Source organism: Suncus etruscus, chromosome X (genome assembly GCF_024139225.1).
Source record: "Suncus etruscus isolate mSunEtr1 chromosome X, mSunEtr1.pri.cur, whole genome shotgun sequence".
Lineage (NCBI taxonomy): Eukaryota > Metazoa > Chordata > Mammalia > Eulipotyphla > Soricidae > Suncus > Suncus etruscus.
In genome coordinates, this window is record NC_064868.1 from 51,409,976 (window position 1) to 51,431,933 (window position 21,958).

Below are 21,958 nucleotides of genomic sequence, written 5' to 3' on the forward strand. Positions count from 1 at the left end.
GTAGTTTCAAGCACTGTTAGTAATTTTATCTTGATCCATACTGAAATAAACTATGTATGCATAAGTAAATACATGTATATATTTTACTTAGTTGAAAGCATTTGTTATATAGATATGTACCATAATTTTTCTTAGAGATTGTTTTGCACTTCACAAATAATGCATGGGTGTTGTTTCCCTATTCATTTGTCAATACAGACTCTTAGCACGAATGTTTAAAAAACTCTCGATTTAGATTGCTAAATTGCTTTCCAGAGAGGTTGTACTAGTTTATATTCCCACCAGCTATGTGTGAATGCACTTATTTATGAAATCCTCACTGCTGTTGAGCATATCGTTTGTTAACCTGTGAAAAGAAGTACATCTTAGGTATCATTAGTGAGTGCTTATTCATAATTTTAGGGCCACAAGATGGCTGCTGTACGTGTAACACAGAGGATATACAAACAAGAAAAAAATGGAAAAGGGAAAAGTACTGTCCAGAGGCACCCATGCCAAGAAGTTTTATTATACTTTAAAAAAATTTTCTTAGGCTAAAATTGTTACATGGCTAAGATACTCTGCTACAAAAGCCAAAGACTATATATATGTGTATATATATATATATATATATATATATATTTGGTTTTTTGGGCCACACCCGTTTGATGCTCAGGGGTTACTCCTGGCTAAGCTTTCAGAAATCACCCCCTGGCTTGGGGGGACCATATGGGACGTCGGTGGATCGAACCACGATCCGTTCCTTGGCTAGCACTTGCAAGGCAGACACCTTCCCTCTAGCGCCACCTCGCCGGCCCCCAAAGACTGTATTTAATGAGGAACTTTGATCTCCCACTAAAGGTGGGAAATTATAATGGTTTGAGAACTAGCAATCTCTTCCTATGTAATCTTTTTATCGTTGGCAACTTACCACAGTATTTCAATTATTTATTATCTATTTTTTTTCAGTGCCAGATTTTTGAACTTAAGGCCTTATATATGTGAAGTATTTTCTTTATCACTGAAACTCATCTGATTGAATTTACCTTTCATTGATTAGATGTTTTCTATATGTTCACAGTAGCAGGAGAATTTTTTAATTTGGTTTTTAATGAGCATTGTCCGTTAAGCTGTATAACTGGGCTTTTCAGTCATAGCTATTTGCATACTTAGGAATTAGTCATCCATTGTGTGTATAAACTATTTTTAGTACTTTTCTCTCAATTTCATAAAAGACCTTAATATTTTTGGGTTGGAGGTAGTTCAACAGTTAGGACGCCCAAAATCCTCTAAGCACCTCTTGGTCTCTCTGGAACCCACTCCCCACCATCACACGGGATGTCCAGACTCCCTGGTGTGCAAGGAAAAGCACTGCATCTTTGCTTTCTTTGGCTGGCTGCATATTATCAAAGGAACACATGTATATCACTTGGAGGTATACTCACCCAAATTTGAACATTTCTTTTCAATTTCATTAAGAAGTCATTGACATACATCATTTTTTATTTTTAATTATGTGAACAATGATGCAAAAAAAAGAGGACAACGTAAAGTTACAGTGAAAGGGCAATCATCCAAAAACAGAGTTCTCAGAAGAAATCCCCCTGCTGATACCTTAATTTTGATCTTACAGTCAAGGAACATTAAGAAAAATAAAAACTGAACCCATGTACAATTACTTTGTCCCTCAAGTCCCCAGATTGTAGTACATTATAACATTTCTTAGCGGTACACCAAGCAATCTAAAGCCTGGAATCTGTATATCCTACATTGAAGTGAGGATGGTGTGGAGCGTCCTCTAATTTCCACTCACAATTAAAGGGCAATGCAGAAAGCCCTGTTTAGTAAGCAGGTCATTGTTGTTGTTAAGTCTTCTCAGTGTTAATGGAAGACTCTTTTGAATAGATCGATGTCTGAGCAGCAGTAGGGTCTTCCCTGCGGGGTCTTGTAAGCCCCCCCGGAGGGGCCCGGCCAGCGGGAATCGGCTGGGAGGCTCTCGGACGTCCGCACCTTTATTTGGCTGGGTTAGAAGAATAACCACACCTGTGAAAAATCTGAGAGAGGTTAGTAATAATGACCTCAGGCGATATAACCGGTCTAAGGCAATCTTTATTGGGGTCCAGCATCTCTTATATAGAGGATGAGAAGTGGGCAGGTAAAAGGACCGTGTCAATCATACATTTTGGCGCGAAAGCCATGAGACAAAGGCAGTAAATCGTCTTCCAGAGGGGAGGGAGAAGGAGTGACAATTTTACAATCATTCCCAAGTCAGCAGCTTTCAAAGGATTGCCCTATGACCCTAAAGTGGGGTCTGCAGCTCACAATCCGGAACTATCAGCAGTTTGTGATGGGGCGAGTTTTGTAGCATAGTCATTAACTCCGGAATGAAGTTAAAGGGAGTAGCCTAAATCTGGGAATGGTATCGGGGTGTTACTTTCTCTCCGGGGCTTCAAAGAGAATATCCTGCAGCTGCAAAATACCTTTCCTGTTAGCTCAAGGACGCACAGCAGAAACTGCACGTAGGCAGCTTTTAGATGAAAAAAGCTGCATAAAGACAGAAGACAGAAAAATTGATCTCTGACAGGACACTGTCTCCAACACTTCCCTGGTAGCAGATTGCTTCTAGGTGATGTTGTAGACAACTTTGGATGTTTCATAGATGGTTTCCCTGGTTCTGAGGTGAATGGAGTATGCCCATTCTTCTGAGGCCTGTGCCAGGTCATTCTGTCAATGTTCAGGGTATAAGGTCCCATTGCACTATAAGATTTGTGTGTTCCTATCTCTATTAGATAAGAACTTATTTGTGTGTATAGTATTTTCCATTTTAATGTGCCTATGCAAACAAGGATTAATGCCACGTGGCTTTATCAGCAAATATGGGGACCGCAAGAACAAGTCCAACATTCCCCATGACTTGGTTCAAACATAAGCATTAAACTGAGGGACTCTTTCACCAAAATCCTTATTGAACAGTTTACAAAGAGAAGAAAAGATAAAAAGTGGGGAAAATAAACAATCTGACATAAGACAGTAGACACAATTATCACCATGCAGTGGTCCTCAAACTATGGCCCACGGGCCACATATTGTATTTGTGTTTGTTTTGTTTCTTCATTGCAAAATAAGATAAATGCAGTGTGCATAAGAATTCGTTCATAAGTTTTGTTTTTACTATAGTCAGACCCTCCAGTAGTCTGAGGGACAGTGAACTGGCCCCCAGTTAAAAAAGTTTGAGGACCCCTGATTTAAGGGAATATTCAATAATATCTATAGCAGTTGAGGGAATATATCTACAATATTCAAAGGAGATATGCATGTCCCTTTTATGTCATTAGAGATAGTCGGAAGGAGGGTGCTGAATCCTGGACACCCCTGTGGTCTGTGATTTAGCCTTCTGGATTCTGCAAAATGACTCCCCGCAGTTCTATTGTAGGGAAATGCATTTGAGTGGGAACTAATCAGAAACCTAGTATGGTAGCAACCACAGTTACACAATGAATGAAGAGGCCAAGAGGCCACTGAGAGTAAACAAATAGGAAAAGAGTATACTGATCTCCTCTCAGCCTGAGAGTCCATACTCTTATTTTTCTTTTCAATATATAAGGTTTTTAAAAATGGAGACCAGTGAGGGAAAAAAATTACCAGTGAATGTCCCAACATAAACCAGTGCTGCATTGGCCTACCCTCCTCCCCATGCGTCCCCCCCTTAGAGGAGGGAAAGAAAAGGGGGAAAGCAAGAGGAACACTATAGAGTCCACCTGAGCTGGCACCCAGAAAAGACCTGGAGTCCAGGGGAGAAATAAGGATCGGCTGGGGGCCTGCCAGGCCTCTTAGTACCCCTCAAGCTAGGGAGAAGGCCTCCGGCATGGGGTGTCCCATAACCCCATACCTGGGAAGAGCTGGCCTCACAGAAACCAGATTATCTGCCCGGCTCCTCCCAATGCTCCTCCTCCCTATAGCCTAGGGCCCCTAAAAGGTCTCACCTGAATCCCACTTCAGGCCACCTGAGCTGGCACCTAGGAAAGGCCTGGAGTCCAGGGGAGAAATAGGGGATCGGCTGGGGGCCTGCCAGGCCTCCCAGCACCCCCCAATCTAGGGAGAACGCTTCTGGCATGGGGTGTCCCCTAACCCCATAACTGGGAAGAGACATACATCATTTTTAAAGTTTAAAGTATATAGAAAAATATCTGGGCTTGAGTGATAGCACAGTGGGGAGCCTTGCATGTGGCTGACCTAGGTTCAATCCCTGGCGTCCCATATGATTCCTTGAGCACTGCCAGGAATGACCCCTGAGCACTGACAGTTTTTTCTCCAAAAACCTAAAAATAGAGAAAAATATATAAATAATTGTTTCCCTATTTGAACACATAGTAAGTACACATTAAGTTTTGTTTTGGGTCTACACTGTGTAGTACTCAAGGACTACTCACAGCTCTATGCTCAGGGATTATTCTGGTACACCTAGAGACACCATGTGGGTCTGTGTGGGAGCAATTCAGATTGGGATTCCTGTATAAAGAACATGCTCTCCAGTCCTTTAAGCTATTTTCTTGTTTCCCCCTTATATTTTTATGTGAATGTAATTAAATTTTAAAATATGTATATTTCTCTAGAGAGAAAGTTAATAATTTTTGTTGCAGTTTCAAAGTAGATTTGTTTTTGAGCCCCTAAATATTACCCACTTTTGATAATACTTAGTCAAGTGGACAGATAGTTCTGTGACTAGACCTGGCAATGCAATAATTCTTGGGCCCAGGGCCACACCTAGACATGCTTAGTGACCTTTAGTGCTGTCCCTTAGAGTATTTGGGGAGGGGGGTTTCTTGTAGTGCGAGAAATCTTGTATATGTGATGCATATCCTGCATGTCCCTGACTATCTCCACTGCCTTTCAAAGTTTTGGGGTTTGGGGGGGGGGTTCTTGGTCCACACCCATTAGCACTCAGGGTTACTCCTGACTTTATACTCAGAAATCGCTCCTGGAAGCTTGGGGGACCGTATGGGATGCTGGGACTCAAACCTGAGTCCATTCCGGATCAGCAACATGCAAGGCAAACTCCCAACTGCTATCTAATTGCCCTGACTCCTCAAAATAGATTTTTAACCCACAAAAGGTTGAAGCATTCTACTAAAGTTTTTCTTCTAAACCAGGAATAAAACAAATATGCTTATTATTTTTGCTATTATTTAGCACTGTACCAGCAACTTTAGAATGAAGAATTAGGGATGAAGCAGAAATAAGAACTGAAAAAAAACTTAAGAGCTTTAATTATATGGTTAAACCTAAAGATGGGAATCTACTTGATTTTAGACTATTGTGTCTATCGCACTTAGGAGATAAATAATTATAAAATGCAAAGTAATTAGTCCCAAGCCTGTGAAGACTAAATTGTTAATTTAATGAAGGGGATAAAAGCAAGGTGTTTAGAAATTAATAATATTAATACTTAATACACTAGTTTACTCAGTAATAGCCATAATGTACTGAGGAAAATACTTTAAAATCCTATTGATATTAGCAACAGTCAATGAAATACCCAAGATATAAGATATATATGGAAACTGCTTTACAGAAACATCAAAACATTCTTTAGTTTGAGGGCCCTTACCTGGTGATGCTCAGGTTATTCCCAACTCTGAGCTCAGGAATAACTCCTGGCAGTCTTTGGGAACCATAGGGGTAGGTGCTGGGAATTGAACCCATGTTGGCTATGTGCAAGGCAAACACCCCACCTATTGTGCTATGACTCTGGCCCTGGAAACATCAAAATTTTGATGGGAAACATAAAAGAAAGCCTGTACCAATGTGTCAAATTATAACTATTTAGTGCTATAAAGGATAATTTAATTAATTTGCATAAATATATTACTATACAAATTCAGAATCGGAATAGTGTTGGAAAAATCATTCTAAAAATACAGAAGAAATGATTTACAGTAATATTAAAGAATTTGGGACTGGAGAGATAGTACAGTAGTTTAGGAACTTGCTTTATATGCTGCTGACTCCACTTAAGGTTCTCAGACCATATAACTCCACTTATGGTCCTCTGAACCATATATGGTCCTCTAAGGCACTGCCAGGAATAAGCCCTGAGTAATGCCAGGTATAGCAAAAAAAATTGAAAAGAAAAAAATAGTTTTGGATGGTCAGGATGATAGTTAAGTGGGAAAACACATGTCTGTCGAGTACAAAAGGCCTCTCTACATTTGCTCTGGTACCTCTGGAACACGGCAAACTGCCAACAACGGTCCTTGAGCATTTCATGGCCTATATTTAAATAACTATATTTAAAAATGTTTTATTTGTGATCAGAGTGATAGTACAGTGGGCATGGCTTTTAGCTTGCATGCTGCTAATTCAGGTTTGATTGCAGGCCTCCATATGGTTTCCTGAGCCTACAAGGGGTTATCTCCAAGTGCAGAGACAGAAGTAAATCCTAAACACTTCTGGATATAGCCTAAAATTTTTTTTGGTAAAGGAAGTAAATAAAATTGCCTTGTAAAATATTTAGATATGCTGTAGTTCTCCTTTCATGCTATATTTTTCTTTTATTTTCAAGTTGTGTTTTTAAATATAAAGCAATCAGCATCAACTACTGGTCCTTGAACCAGTGTTGATCTGTAAGATTAGAAAGGGATAGCTTGAAAACCACTGTCCTAGTGGGACAGGTACTTGTCTGGTATTAAGTGTGTAAGAAAGCTGATCTAAAGTTTGTGTGTGTATGTATGTGTGTGTGCTGTAACAGCATGTAATTTCTTCAATCTCTACATTTTAATTCCCCTATACCTCACTGTCATGCAAAGCACAGTTCTACAGACTGATTCTTATATTTTGTTTCTCTTAGCTTTTTGTTAGTCCGTTACTATGCTTCTTTAAATTTTATATTAGAGAGATTGTTCTATATCCATCTCTTTCCTGGCCTACTTATTCTGCATGATAACTTTCAGTTCCATCCACATAATGGCAAATTACTTGATTTCTTTTCTGTAGACTATTAGTGATTCCATTCTGTATATCTAAATTCCATTGTGTATATCTGCCATAGTTTGTTTATCTAGTCACCTATTCTTAGACCTTGATTATTTCTAGATTTAGACTATTATGAATAGTGCTGCAATGAACATAGGTGCATAGATAGATGTCTTTTCTGATCAAAGTTTTTGGGTTCTTGGGATAGATGTCCTGAATTGTAATTGCTGAGTCATGGAAGTTCAGTTCTTAGTTTCTTGAAAAGTTATCCATTTTCCACAAAGGTTCGACTAGTCAACATTCCCACTAGTAGTAGTGTTCTTTTCCATGACAGTACTAATTGTTTTTACTTGTTTTTTAAATTATTTATTTTTTAAATGTAATTTAAATTTATTTTTAAAAGAGTAAATTTATTTTTATAATTACATTATTCTAGCACCTTGGATAAAAAATGTTCATGATTAAATTTCAATTATAGAATGTATACCACACTGCACCAGTGCACATTTCCTGCCACCAATGTCCCCAGTTTCTCTCCCACCACCCCTAAACCAGCCTCTGGGGTAAGCATTTTTATTTCTGTCTCTTTCCTTTTGACATGGTGGTTTGCACTATTGTGAACAAAGGGGTACCATGCATATCACTTTATTCTCTTTCAGCAACCAGTACTTTCCAGAGCAACCAGTTCCAATGATCATTGTCATAGTAGACCCTCTCTACCTTACGTGCACTCACCACTCTTCGTGACAAGCTTCCTATCATGGACTGGTCCACCTGGCCTCATCTCTATGGTCTCTGGATAACAATACAATATTTTATTTTTCTTAGATACCACATATGAGTAAGAGTTTTCTATGTCCCTCTCCTTATGACTTACTTTACTCAATTATCTCCATATCCATCCATGCATAAACAAATTTCATCACTTCATTTTTCCTAACAGCTGCATAGTATTCCATTGTACAGATTAACTGTAGTTTCTTTATCCATTTATCTGTTCTGGGCACTTGGGATGTCTCCAGATTTGGGCTATTTTGAATATTGTTGATTAACATAGGAATGCAGAGGGCTTTTCTACATTGAGTTTTTGGGCCCTAGGGTATATTCATAGGAATGGTATTGTTGGGTCACATTGTTAGGGTCCGAGCAGATAACCTGACCTGTGCTGAGAATCAAAGACCACCTCTAATAATGTAAAATACAAAAGGGAACTTAATCAACTATAGCTGGGCCCCCTATTGTGACACAATGTCCAACGTGAAACTAATAGGCTTCTTATATAGGGTTAATAGGCCTTAGCAAGCTAAGCATTTCATTGGTTAATATAAAAAGTTTAACTTTCTCACCATCCTAATTCCTGATACCATTTGGGCCCAAAAACAGAATGGCCTTTATGATAAGGAGGCCTTGACTATTCTATGATACAAAATAACATCTCATTTTCTTGGAATTAGGCCTGGGAATGCATGAGGGAGCAGTATCTGAGAAAGGAGGGGGAAGGAGTAAGTAAACTTTCAAGCTGCTACAGGAAGCTCAATTTCTAGTTTTTAAGGTATATCCATATTGTCTTCCAAAAAGGCTGTCCTCCCTGCTTTGCCTCCCCTTAATTAAAACCATGAATTTCTGTTTCCTTATAAAAGACAGTATATTCTTGTTGAGTATAACCTGTTATCTCTACCAAGAAATGACAGAGTGGTATTGAAATCTCCCACTGTTGAATTGTAGGTTGAGTGTTCCACAGTCCCCAGAGGGGAAAAAGAAATCCGTACTCCTTATCTGGGTAACATAGGAGAAGCTGGCCCAGTAGCAATTCCCCACAGTAAATAATCCACACAGATATGAAGGTTTTAGCAAGTAAGAAACTCACTGCAAGCTCTTCACCGACAAGCCAGTCGCTCCACCACATGGAACCTAAAGCTCTCAGCTCAGGCCTCCTGACTGGCATTTATTGAGATAAAAGAGCCCTACTTCCCATGGGTGGGGGGAAAGCCAAATGATAACACAGTGGGGTAACAAGACCAGTGGTTAATTGGTTAATACAAACCAATTGAGATACATATGAGGACTAATTTAAAGGCTTCTATTTACATTTCCCCCTTAATTCTATAAAAATTTAAAACAAAATGGAAAATAAGTAATGGGCCCTGAAAAGTCAATGGGAAAACTAAAACTGAATAAATTGCAATGATCTATTCAGTGCATCAAAAGGAAAAATGGAAAGAAAAAACTTCAGACCTACAAACATGGTGTTCTTACTCAAAAATTGAGTCGAGGAATTTACAGGCTCCAGACAAAATAACTTCACAATCCTCAAAGTTCATTCTTTAAATTCCCAAAATGTTTTTCTTTGTAGTATAGATGGCAAAGCCAAAACTCAGATATCAAGGATCTGGTAGATTATGTAGATATTATGAAGCATTCGTTTTGTCACAAGGTAATTTCCAGTTAGAGATCTTAGGAGGTGATGTAAGGAAGTCCACCTTCAGGCAAGATGAAGTTAATTTTCAAGTCATAATCAAGATATCAAGAAAGCCCATTTTAGGGCAAGAAGATGTCACAGTTCAGAGCCTGTTTAAAGAAGATGGTTGATTCCTGGAGAAAATGCAAATAACCATGACAGATCCGAAAATAAGGTACAAAGTTTAGAGGAGTTCGGCCGATATCTGAGTGATGGGAGCTTAAGTCAAATTACCAACAAGATGTTTCAGGTAGAAACATCTGTTTCAAGAAAACAGAGGTTTCATTCTTAATGGATAGAAACACCTTTCTCTACTTACAATTTTTCTTGATTTAATGTACCCATACAAAAATCTTGCCATAAAATACAAAGGAGACTAAATGGGAAAATGATGACAAATCAGCAAAACAATAACTTAGTTTCAACAAAAAAATACTAGAAATTCTATCTAAAGTAGATTCCAATAAGTGAAATTAAAAATGGATGAGTGAGACCATTCTGTGTTTCTCTCTCTCCCTCTGACTTATTACACTTGGACATTGGTGATGGGAATGTTGTACTGGTGATGGTTTTTTTGGTTTGTTTTTTGGGCCACACCCATTTGATGCTCAGGGGTTACTCCTGGCTAAGCGCTCAGAAACTGCCCCTGGCTTGGGGGGACCATATGGGACGCCAGGGGATCGAACCGTGGTCCTTCCTTGGTTAGCGCTTGCAAGGCAGACACCTTACCTCTAGCGCCACCTCACCAGCCCCTTTTTTTGGGGGGGGTTATATATAAAATGCTAAACAATAATAATAAAAAAGGAAAAGAAAAATGGGAGAGCACTATAATTACATAAGAATGTAGGAAGTAAAGGCATATACAAATGGAAGCAATACATCTATAAGAAATATACATAGGGCTGGGGCTGGAGTGGTGGCACATGCTGTAAAGCGGCTGCCATGTGTGCTCTAGCCTAGGACGGAACACGCTTCAATCCCCCGGCGTCCCATATTGTCACCCAAGCCAGGAGTGATTTCTGAGCACATAGCCAGGAGTAACCCCCGAGTGTTATAGGGTGTGGCCGAAAAACAAAACAAACAAAATACACACACACACACACAGGGGCCGTAGTGGTGGCACAAACGGTAAGGCATCTGTGGTTCGATAATGGACTGCGGTTCGATCCCTCAGCATCTCGTATGGTCCCCCAAGCCAGAACCAATTTCTGAGCACATAGCCAGAAGTAAACCCTGAGCATCACCAGGTATGCCCACCCCCCAAAAAAATAAAGAAGTATATGTAATTCTTCTTTGAGTCCATTTGAAAAGGTCTGAAAGAAAGAAGAATCCGGAAAGCCATTTCAGCCATCAGTGAAGTCTTAAGGAGTTTGAACAAATGGTTCATAACTGTCACTGAAAACTCTGCAGAACTCTGAAAGCCAGGGGTCTCTTCAAAAAGCCAAAACCAGAAGATAATATCAGTCCGTGGAGGAGATGACTAGAGGAGAGGAGGGAATTTCTGCATAAAGAAAGTTAAGGGCTGAGGAGATGAGGATTAATTTTGGCAGAAAGAATAAATCAATAAAGACAGAAGAGGAAGAAGGGGCTATATACAGTATAGACCAGGGGTCTTCAAACTACGGCCTGTGGGCCACATATTGTATTTATTCCCATTTTGTTTCTTCACTTCTAAATAAGATATATGTAGTGTGCACAGAAATTTGTTCATAATTTTTGTTTTTACTATAATCTGGCCCTCCAACAGTCTGAAGGACAGTGAACTGATCCCTGTTTAAAAGTTTGAGGACCCCTGGTATAGACAGACAATATACAATACAGACAAACAATGAACTGACAGGTGGTCACTATACACATACACACAACACATTTTAACACATATTTCAATTGAAATGGATCCAAAGGTAACAAATGAAAAAACCCAAATGGAAATTGTTAAGCACTTCAAAAAATAATAGCTGTCAAGCCAGGTAGAAAAAATATTTAAAAATCACAAAAATTAAAAAAAATCACAAAAATTCATGCAAGATTGGAAAAGAACATACCCGGAAGAGAACTTCATGAGTATAACGAGCATGAAGTATATTTATAAAACAATAGTGAAACATAAATCTATAATACATAATTTGAGTAATGATTTTGAGTAAAGTGCACTGAAGTAGTCCACATCAAGAAGTATAGAATCACCAACATTGTGCATCTAGATTCCGTCCTGAAAACAAACTGTGGGTAAAGAAATAATACATATTAGTAGACTACAATAGATTAAAACTGAATAGCATAATATGATTCATCAGCTGGATATTGAAACAATAGTCTATTAAATGCAGAAGCCTTTTTCAGAAATCTCTGTGGAGAAAAACAGTATTATACTGTAGACATAATTAAATGCAACATGAATTATATTAAATATATGTTAGAAAATCACTACAAGGGCCATCATAGTGGAAGTCCAGTTTTCAAACTCATTCTGCAGCTGTGTCTGTGGAAAAAAAACAATAGAACATTTATAGAAACTGAAAAAGAAAGGGAGTAGTTATCTGGGAACCTGAAAAAATTAAATTGTTGAATCAGCCATTGAAGGTCTCTGTGAAATATAAAAATGAATATAAGCTGCTGAAGGCTTCACTAATGCACTGGAGGCTTTTGTTACTTTCCGCTTGTCAAATTTAACCCAAAGTTGTCTTGCAGCATTTTTACAATAGGCTGTACAGTGACTAGTATTAAGTTCACCATAATGGTTTAAAACTGATGATAAATTGTCATTCTCAGATTTGTTTTTTAACTCAGTAATAAACTGTGACAAATTGTAGTTTTCCTTGGGGGATGGGTCCCATAATCCCCGTTTCAGTTTATAAAGACATTGGCCAAGAGTGACAGTAGTCTCTTCAGGGCAAATAATTTCAAGGGCACTGCTACTGGAGGTCTCAGGGTTGAGATATATTATGCTGTAGTGTTTTTCTTGGCCTGGACCAGGAAGCATTATTGTTGATGGAAGGGGTCCCTGATTTTGAGGGGACTTGGACTGACCCCTTTTCCAGTTACCCTGCATAGAAGGTTTTGGCCCCAAGGGAGCACAATTTAAAAATAATCTGTAGTTTCTTCTTAAATGCTCAGGCTTTTCCACATGAAAAATCAGTATATCAAGGGGCTGTGTTTTGACTTTTCCCTTGGTAATTTGCAAAACAATATACAGGTGAAAAACAATCCTTGGCCCAGTGGAATTCTTTACCACACCTGGGGAAAAGTCCAGGTTTCCTCACTCTACCTTGTTCCCTGGGGCTTGCTTGATTATTACAAACATCATTACAGGTGTTGTGGGGGAAGGTGGCTGAGCGGTCACTGACAAATTCCTCCACACTTTAAGGAAACCAGTTATGTTTCCTATTGGGCTGCAAAATCGCCAGGCAGGTTTTGTTTGCATTTTCAAATTCCAGAGACTTTTTAATAGCTTTCCTAGCAGCTTGATCCTTCATTTGTATTTTAAGAGCATCCTGAAGCCTCCCTATAAATTCTGTAGAAGGCTCAGAATTACCCTGGGTTATTTTAATGTAACTTCCTGCATATTCTTCTATTATATCTCCCAAGCCATTAACACAATGTTCTTTACAATATCCAAAACAGCACAGGGTAATGCTGCCTGTTTTTGTGCAATAGAGAACTTATTTTCCCCAATCAGCATCTCATAAGATAAAGTCACTCCTTGTACCTTTTTTAGTATTATTCAATCTAAAGAGCTAAGCTTTAACCCATTCTGCATAAAACATTTCCCATTGAATATGTTGGGGTGTTGTTAAACATTAATTAACTACTGTACGAAAATCATGGAGAGTCCAAGATGATTTTTCACACCAAAACTGAAGCTGAGTGAATACAGTACACTGAAATTGGGCCATTATCAGAACATACATATTTTAATTGGGTTACTCGATTCATATCTATAGGTATATAAGTCGATTCATTTACACTAAGGAAGGAAACTGAGTCATGGTCACGAATATTATTCCTGCGAGGTCTCTGTGGTGGCAGGGAGGATGGGGTGGTAATTCATCCTCTGACTCAGCCCCAGAATGTATTTTAAGTACTTCATCATCACTAATAGAATTGAATTAACCTGTGGAGTTAGTAATGGTGGTCCCATATCCCTATCTGGGTAGGATAGAAGATGCTGGTCCGCTAGCAATTCCCCAAACAGATATGAAAGTTTTAGCAGGTAAGAAACTCACACTGCAAACTGTTCACCCACAAGCCAGTCGCTCCATCATGTGGAACCAAAAGCTCTCAGCTCAGGCCACCTGACTGGTATATATTAAAATTAAAAAAAAAAAGCCCCAACCTCAAGGGAAGGGGGAAAAGCCAGATGAAAAGGCAATGGGATAACAAGACCAGCAGACCAATAAAGATATGTGGACTAATTCAAAAGAAACCAATAGAGATACATATGAGGACTAATTCAAAGGCCTCTATTTACATCCCACTACCATTGTATTGCTGTTGATGTCTTTTTTAAATCTGTCAACAGTTGTTTTAGGTGTTTTTTGAAGGAGGGTTTTGGGGTTGTTTTTTTTTTGGAGGGGGGCACACCCAGTGACGCTCAGGGGTTACTCCTGGCTATGCACTCAGAAATTGTTCCTGGCTTGGGGGACCATATGGGACACCGGGGATTGAACTGAGGTCCATCCTGGGTCAACTGTATGCAAGGCAAGTGCCCTACCACTGTTCTATCACTCTGGATCTTCTATTAGTAATTTTTTAAGTATTTTGCTAGCACCTCAGTGGGTACATATATGTTTAGTGTGATTTCTTCCTGATATATATATTTCCCTTGATTATTAAGCAACTACCTTCTCTGTTTTTATAACCTTTAAATATGAAGTCTTTGTCATCTGATATGGCCACCCCAGCCTTTTGAAGTGATTTGTTTGCTTGAATGATTTTTCTCCAGCCTTTGACTTGAGTCTGTGTTTGCTGATCAAATGTGTTTCTTGCAGGCCACAAAATGTTGCAATTTTCTGATTCATTTTGCCACTCTGTCTCTTAATTGGTGCATTTAGTCTATTGACAATGAGAAATATGATTGTCCTGGAATTTTTTTTTTTCATATTTTTGTAGAATTTTGCAGTGTTTTTGGGTTTTGGAGTCTTCCCTTAAAGTAGACCCTTCAGCTCATCTTTTAGGTTGGTTTTGAGTCTGTAAAATTTCTGAGCTGATGTTTATTTATGTAGGTGTGTATCCTTTCTTTAAACCTAAATGAAAGATTGACTGGGTGAAGTAATCTTGGTGAGCAATTTATTTCATTGATTTTTTTACTATATTCCACCACTGCCTTTGGGAATGGAAGGTTGCTTATGATAAATCTTAAATTTGTGTCTTTTTATATCATTTGCCATTTTTATCTTGCTGCTTTCAGTAATCTATAGCTATGGTTTTCATCATTGTGATTAAGATGTATGTTGGGATGCTTTTATTTATTTCTCTTTTAGCTAGTACTCTTTGAGCATCCAGAATGTGGGTTCAAGTATTCTTTAGCTATTTGAATATCTTAGCAATATTGTTTGTTCATAGCACTTTTCTTCCTGGCTCTTTGGGACCCAATGATTCTTACGTTGTTCCTGTTAAATTTACCCAGATATCTGTTGTCTGTTCAGTTATTTCAAGGATATTTTCTATCTCTGTACACTCCCTTTAAGACTCTTATTCAGTTTCTTTGGTTGAATTAAAGTGTAATGCACTTAGCTTCCAGCTCACTGATTCTGTCCTCAGCAGCTGTTGTTCTGCTGGTGAGGCTTTCCGTTGAGTTTTTCATTTCCCTCCCAAGTTTTTTAGTCCTGATATTTCTATGTTGAAGTCTTCTTATTTATACTCTCATATTCTCTTCTATCTTGTTGGTTGTCTGTTACAAGATTTCTTTGAGTTCTTTGATTATCCTTAACATTTTCTTTCTAGTGTCCTGATTAGGATGTCTGCATGGGTGGTTGATGTTACTTGAGTCTTCAGAACTACCATCTTCACATACTAGGTGTGATGTGGTTCTGTGTTGCTTTCTCATTGCAACCATTGTGGTGTTTTTTGCGTTGTGCTGAGGTTTTTACTTTATTTAAACACCGTGGTTTCTGGCATTCAGTTTCAATACAAAAACTACTACCAGTGTAACATGCCTTTCACTGTTGTTCCCAGTTTCCCACCCAATCCTAATCCTGCCCCCTTGCTGCCTGCCATATCAAATACAAAAAACTTCATTATAAAAATGTAATTAGTTTATTAATTGCATATAATAAATTTAGATGGATCATTATTATCAATAAATTACTATAAAAGATTGTATACATTTATTGCTTATTACAACTCTGGTTAATGGAACTATTGAAAAATACTTAAAGAAAATTTGTGAATATTTTTATATATCATAATGGGGTCATTAGGTCATTGAGGGTTTTCTAAACAGTGTATTGTTAGGTGAGTCTATTATTTTACTGTTTTTATTTATTGAGTTTAGTTGACTTCTCTGCTAATTTCCCATCTAATTTGGTATGCTCCTACTCGGGTGTCATTATTGTGCTACATGGCTATGGTTGTGTGGACTTCACAATGGTGGGACTCAGCCCACTCCTTCTGAGAGCCTCCCACAGTTTTCAGCTGTGTGCCCCTGAATTTTAGTGGATTCACCTTCATCTCCCCCAAGTTTAGTTGTGAATCTGTGGAGCTGGGTCAATGGCTTACATGGCAACAGCTATGGTATGTAGGTGTCTTTTTTTCTCTTTTTAACATGTGCATGTCTCACTGGTGTGAGGGTCTATCTCATTATTTTGATTTGTGTTTCCCTGATGATAAGTGATGCAGAATATTTTTTTTTGTGATGCAGAATATTTTTTATGGACTTACTCAACATATATATGTAAGTCTTTGGGAAGTTTCTGTTCATCTCTTCCCATTTTTTAATGGAGCTGAGTTTTTGTTTAGGTTTTTAAAAATAATTTATTGACTCACCATACATTATAAAGTTATTTATGATTTAGTTTCAGGTACATAATATTTCAACACCAATCCCTTTATGTAGCAGTGTCCACTTCCTTCCACCATATTCCCAGTCTTCCTCTCTCCCCCACTGCCTGCCTCTGTAGTATGCAACTTTTTGTCCTTTTTAGACTCCGTGGTTTACAATACTTTCTTCACTGTTCTAATCACACCCCAATGGAATGTTCACTGTTTTCTCCTGGTGTCATTTAACTGGTTTATATTTGAGCTTCCTAAAAATTAAAATAATAGTTATCATTTTATTTTAGAACTTTGTCTAAACTGCTTTCCAGATAATACTGTGAATGTCCTTATGAATTCATCTGTCTCAATATCAGTGGCACTAAGATTTTGCTCATTTAAGAGGATAATTGTATTTCACATATCTTACCATTACAAAATTTGTTTTTTCTTCTGAAACTAGCTAGTATTCTCTTAGGGAACAGCTCAAGCTATTTAGTGCATATACACAATAATATGCCAATATTAATAAATAAGACAAGATGACATATTTTATTATATGGTATATATTAAGTGACTTGTACATAAAAGTTCAGAGGAGGGAAAGGTCCAGAGTGAATGAGCAATATCCTAAAATTTTCATATAGAAATTGGTTTCTGCTTACCTTGAAGAATGGACAGGTTTTGAATATGTAGACAAAAAAATCCAGGCAGTGTGGTCAGGTTGAAGGCACAGGGAGAAAGGATGAGCTGCACATATTCTGAAAATTTAATAAGGAAGTCATTGTGCTGGAGAAGTTCAGAATATGGTTGTAGTAATTAAATTGAGGGACATAGGTAGGTAGGCTAGAAGTAGAACTAGAATTTAATTTGCTAGTTTAATTTAATGTATTAAGTTAAAGGGTAGTTTCAGAAGTTAACTTTTATTTTTAATCAATGGTGCCTTGTATACTTAGTGCATTTGTGAATTTGTTTTTATAGATGGGAATCAAATATCTGGATTTATAAATAGCTAGGAGCAGAAGAATGAGATCACTTTTTTTGTCTTTTGGGCCACATCCAGTGTTGCTCAAGGGTTTCTCCCAAGAATGAGAGGACTTTTATGTTTGTTATCCAAATAAATGTCTACTTTGTTTCTTCTGCAGCTCGTGTGACCCCAACTCTACCGAAGCAGGACCGTCCTGTACGAGAGGGAACACGGGTAGCTTCTATTGAGACAGGCTTGGCTGCAGCAGCTGCAAAATTGGCCCAGCAGGTAGGTGATGCCAGCTGGGCATTGACCTTACTCTGAGATTACTAATGATATAGTCTCAACACTCAAGACCTTTAGGCTTATAGGATCCCACTGTTGTCTCAGTAGGGTATGGATAACCTCTGATCTTTATCTGTGTCAGGATCTAACCCCTTCCCCTCTCTTTCACATCTCAAAGCAATAACATTTGCAAGTCATACAATTGAAAAGATATAGAATGAAAGAAAAAAGAAGGGCAGGAAAAAAGTGTCCTTGCTGATGTCACTTGCTTTATCAGTTGTTTAGAAACCTCTTAGATGAGAAGGATTAAGTTTATTCTTCAATGAGAACATTTGCTTTCATGTGGAACCCTAAGAGAAAGTGACTCAACTGAATACACGTGTTCTCAGTCACCCACCAATTGGGTTTTGGAAAAAAAGCTTTTCTTGTCCTTTTTAGCAAATAATATTGTCTTGATCTTTATTCCTTCCCAAGAAATCTTTGCCTGATAATTATTATCCCAGAGAGTTACATCATTAAAAATTCAGTTAATCAACCATTTTACATTTTGCAAACTTCTTAATATATGTTATATACTATTAACTTTGGGGGAAAGCAGGAGACAGATCTCCCAGTTCTTTCCTTAGTAACATCCCTTTAGGTGCTCATGCTTCATCCTCTAGAGTATTGAGCATTTGCTTTATGTTAGATTCTTCCATATACAGTGTCTCATATAATTTACCCAGTAGTGCTAGCTATTCAATAGATTATATTTTCATCACTTTACAGGTGAAGAAAATGAGACTCTCTTTAGATGACTAATCCAGAATAATACAGCCAGTAAGAGAAGGAGACAAGATTCAAACTCATATCCTCTAACTACAAATTTTATGTTCCTTGATATTCAAATAAAACAGATCAATGTATATTTTAGTAATTTATACTATTCAAATAAAAATTTTAAGAGTCATGTTTTTAGTATTATGTCCTGTGGAACTCTAAAGTTATTTTGAAATGTCTCAGAGACTACTATTATTGGGAGTTAGAGTTGGAGGCCAGTGGTCTCTATGACCAGAACTTTCCTCTGTATTTTCTATTTTTTCCTTGGTAGCCAAAACTGGCGGCACTCAAGGGTTACTCCTGGCTCTGCACTCAGAAATTGCTCCTGGTGGGCTTGGGGGAGCATATGGGATGATGGAAATCAAACCCTGGTCTGTCCTGAGTTGCCCACATGCAAGACAAATGCCCTACCGCTGTTCTATTCCTCTGTCCCCAGCCCTCTGTATTTTCTTTTTGTTGTTGTTGTTGTTTTGTTCGTGTGTGTGTGTGTTCCCCCACCCCTGCCTGTATTTTCTATTAATTTTAGGGGTCACACTTAGCTATGTTCAAGGGCTACTCCTGGCTCAATTCTTGAGGGTTACTCCTGCCAATATTTGGAGACCAGAGGAAGCCAGGAATTGAACTTGGGTTTCCTGCATGAAAAGCATGCTTTTTTAAGCACTCGCTTTTATTTCTGTTGATCAAATGTGACATCAAACAGAAGTTTTAAAATTAGTGAGAAGTTTTGCAGACTAAGCACTCAAAGGAAACAGGGCATTCCAGAAGAAGCAAATTCTTTGATATGACACACTGTTCTGATGCATCTCTGATCACCTCATCTCGCTAATCTGCCAGTCTTTCTGGCATGCCTTTTACCAGCCTTATTATTTTACTGTAGTACTCATTAATCAATAAATCATATTATCTCATGTCTCTGTAACTTTACACAGGGTGTTCCCTCTGTTCATTAGAAATTGTACCCTTTCAGCCCGGAGAAATAGCACAGCGGCGTTTGCCTTGCAAGCAGCTGATCCAGGACCTAAGGTGGTTGGTTCGAATCCCAGTGTCCCATATGGTCCCCCGTGCCTGCCAGGAGCTATTTCTGAGCAGACAGCCAGGAGTAACCCCTGAGCACTACTGGTTGTGGCCCAAAAACAAAAACAAGAAATTGTACCCTTTCATATTAACACTTCTAACACTCTCTTCACACCAGTTCATTTCAGTAACCTCCTGTGTCCATAGCATCTTGTCATGATACTTATCAGTATACTTTCCTGTTTCTTTGTGTTTTCTTTTAAATTCTAAATACCTCAATGGTATGTTGTATGTGTGTGCCTTTGATATTTATACTATGCTAAGCAGATGCTTAGTCCATTTGGGGAGAAGGAATGAAAGATGAATGATTACCATATTTTTGTACCATAAGATGCACTCCCCCCCCAAAAAAAGTGCCTCTTATGGAGTTAATGCCCCCCTGGAGCTGAAGACTGAGTGCAGGGGAGGAGAGCATCTCAAAACTATGTGTTTCTTATGGCCAGGTGTGTCTTATAGAGTGAAAAAGATGGTATTTCTAGATTGAACATTTATTATTTAATGTTGGGAAGTGAGTTAAAATAAATGGGGTCAGAAGCCCCCAATATGTAACTCATTTGCTTTGCACACATGGCCAACCTACTGCAATAGCCTTCAGCCCATATTGTCCTCCAAGCCTCTCAGGAGAGATTCCTTACCACTGTTGGCAAAAAAAAAAAAAAAAGGAAAAAAATTCCCAGAGATTAGAATTGGTTAGTAAACCTGGCTATCCTGAGTTTGAATATTTGACCTACCACTTGTGAAATTTAAGTAATCACAGGTTGCTTAATTTTTCTGTGCCTCAATTTTCTTGTAGGCTTTAGTGAGGGTTAGATGAATAATATGTGCAAATGCTCTCAAAAATGACATTAGCCACAGATTAAGTTTTACTTTGGTAGCTTTTCAGCACTATTTATGTACTACTTATGCTATTAACTTACTATACTAGATTTTTATAATTACTGTTATGGGTTGATTAGATGGAAATAGCCAGATTTTGGAAAACCAGAATGTCAGGACAGAAAATTTGAGTTTGCACAGAGACCTAGTAATAGTTTTTTTGTAGATTTTGTTGTTTTGAGCACCTAGTGGTGCTTAGGGCTTACTTATGATATGCTCAGGGAACCATCTGGGGTGCCAGGGATTGAACCTGGTCAGTCACATGCAAGGCAAGTACCCTTCCCAATGTACTATTGCTTCATCGCAGTAACAGCTTTTTGAAAAAGGGAATTACCAAGGCAAAAGTGCCCCTGTCATAACAAAGCCTAATCTTCTTATATATATGTATAACCCTTCACCAGTGCAACATTCCCATCACCAATATCCCAAGTGTCCTTCCTCCCCACCCCACACTGGCCTGTACTCTAGACAGGCTTTCTACTTTCCTCATTCAGTCACATTTTGTTATGACAGTACTCAGTGTAATTATTTCTGTGACTGTACTAAACAATTCCTGTGGTGAGCTTCATGTCGGGAGCTGGACCCTCCAGTCCTCCTCTATTTTGTCTCTGAGAATCATTACACAAATATTTTTTCATTTTTCTCAAAACCCGTAGATGAGTGAGACCATTCTGTGTCTATCTCTCTTCCTCTGACTTCACTCAGCATAATAGATTCCATATACACCCATGTATAGGAAAATTTTATGACTTCATCTCTTCTGATGGCTGCATAATATTCCATATTGAGGGGGGCATCTTGGCTTTTTCCATAGTCTGGCCATTGTAAACGTGCTGCAATGAATATAGGTGTGAGAAAGGGATTTTTGTATTGTATTTTTGTGTTCCTAGGATATATCCCTAGGAGTGGTATAGCTGGATCGTATGGGAGCTCAACTTCCAGCTTTTGGAAAAATCTCCATATCGCTTTCCACAAAGGTTGGACTAGAATGCATTCCCACCAGCAGTGAATAAGAGTTCCTTTCTCTCCACAACCCCGCCAGCACTGCTTGTTCTCATTCTTTCTGATGTGTACCAATCTCTGTGGCATGAGATGGTACCTCAGAGTTGTTTTGATTTGCATCTCCCTGGTGATTAGTGATGTGGAACATTTTTTTCATGTGCTTTTTAGCCATTTGTATTTTTTTTGTCAAAGTCTCTGTTCAGTTCTTCTCCCCATTTTTTGATGTATGTAGATGATTTTTTTTGTAAAGTTGTGTCAGTGCCTTGTATATTTTGGATATTAACTCCTTATCTGATGAGTATTGGGTGAATAGTTTCTCCCACTCAGTAGGTGGCTCTTGTATACAGGGCACTATTTCCTTTGAGGTGCAGAAGCTTCTCAGCTTAATATAGTCCCATCTGTTTATTTCTGCTTTCACTTGTTTGGAAAGTACTGTTTCCTCTTTAAAGATACCTTTAGTCTCAATGTCATGGATCGTTTGACCTACATGTTGTTCTATATACATTATGGTTTCAGGTCTGATATCTAGGTCCTTAATCCATTTGAATATT

At 38.3% G+C, this 21,958-nt stretch overlaps 1 protein-coding gene across 1 annotated transcript in view; it reads left to right on the top strand.

Moving 5' to 3' along the window:
• Nucleotides 1-21,958, top strand: part of PHF8 (PHD finger protein 8) — a 142,419-nt gene that overhangs the window by 113,239 nt on the left and 7,222 nt on the right. Inside the window, exon 18 of the mRNA XM_049767204.1 lies at nt 17,530-17,639. Coding sequence (XP_049623161.1) covers nt 17,530-17,639 — 110 coding nt within the window. The remainder of the gene's footprint in view (nt 1-17,529; nt 17,640-21,958) is intronic.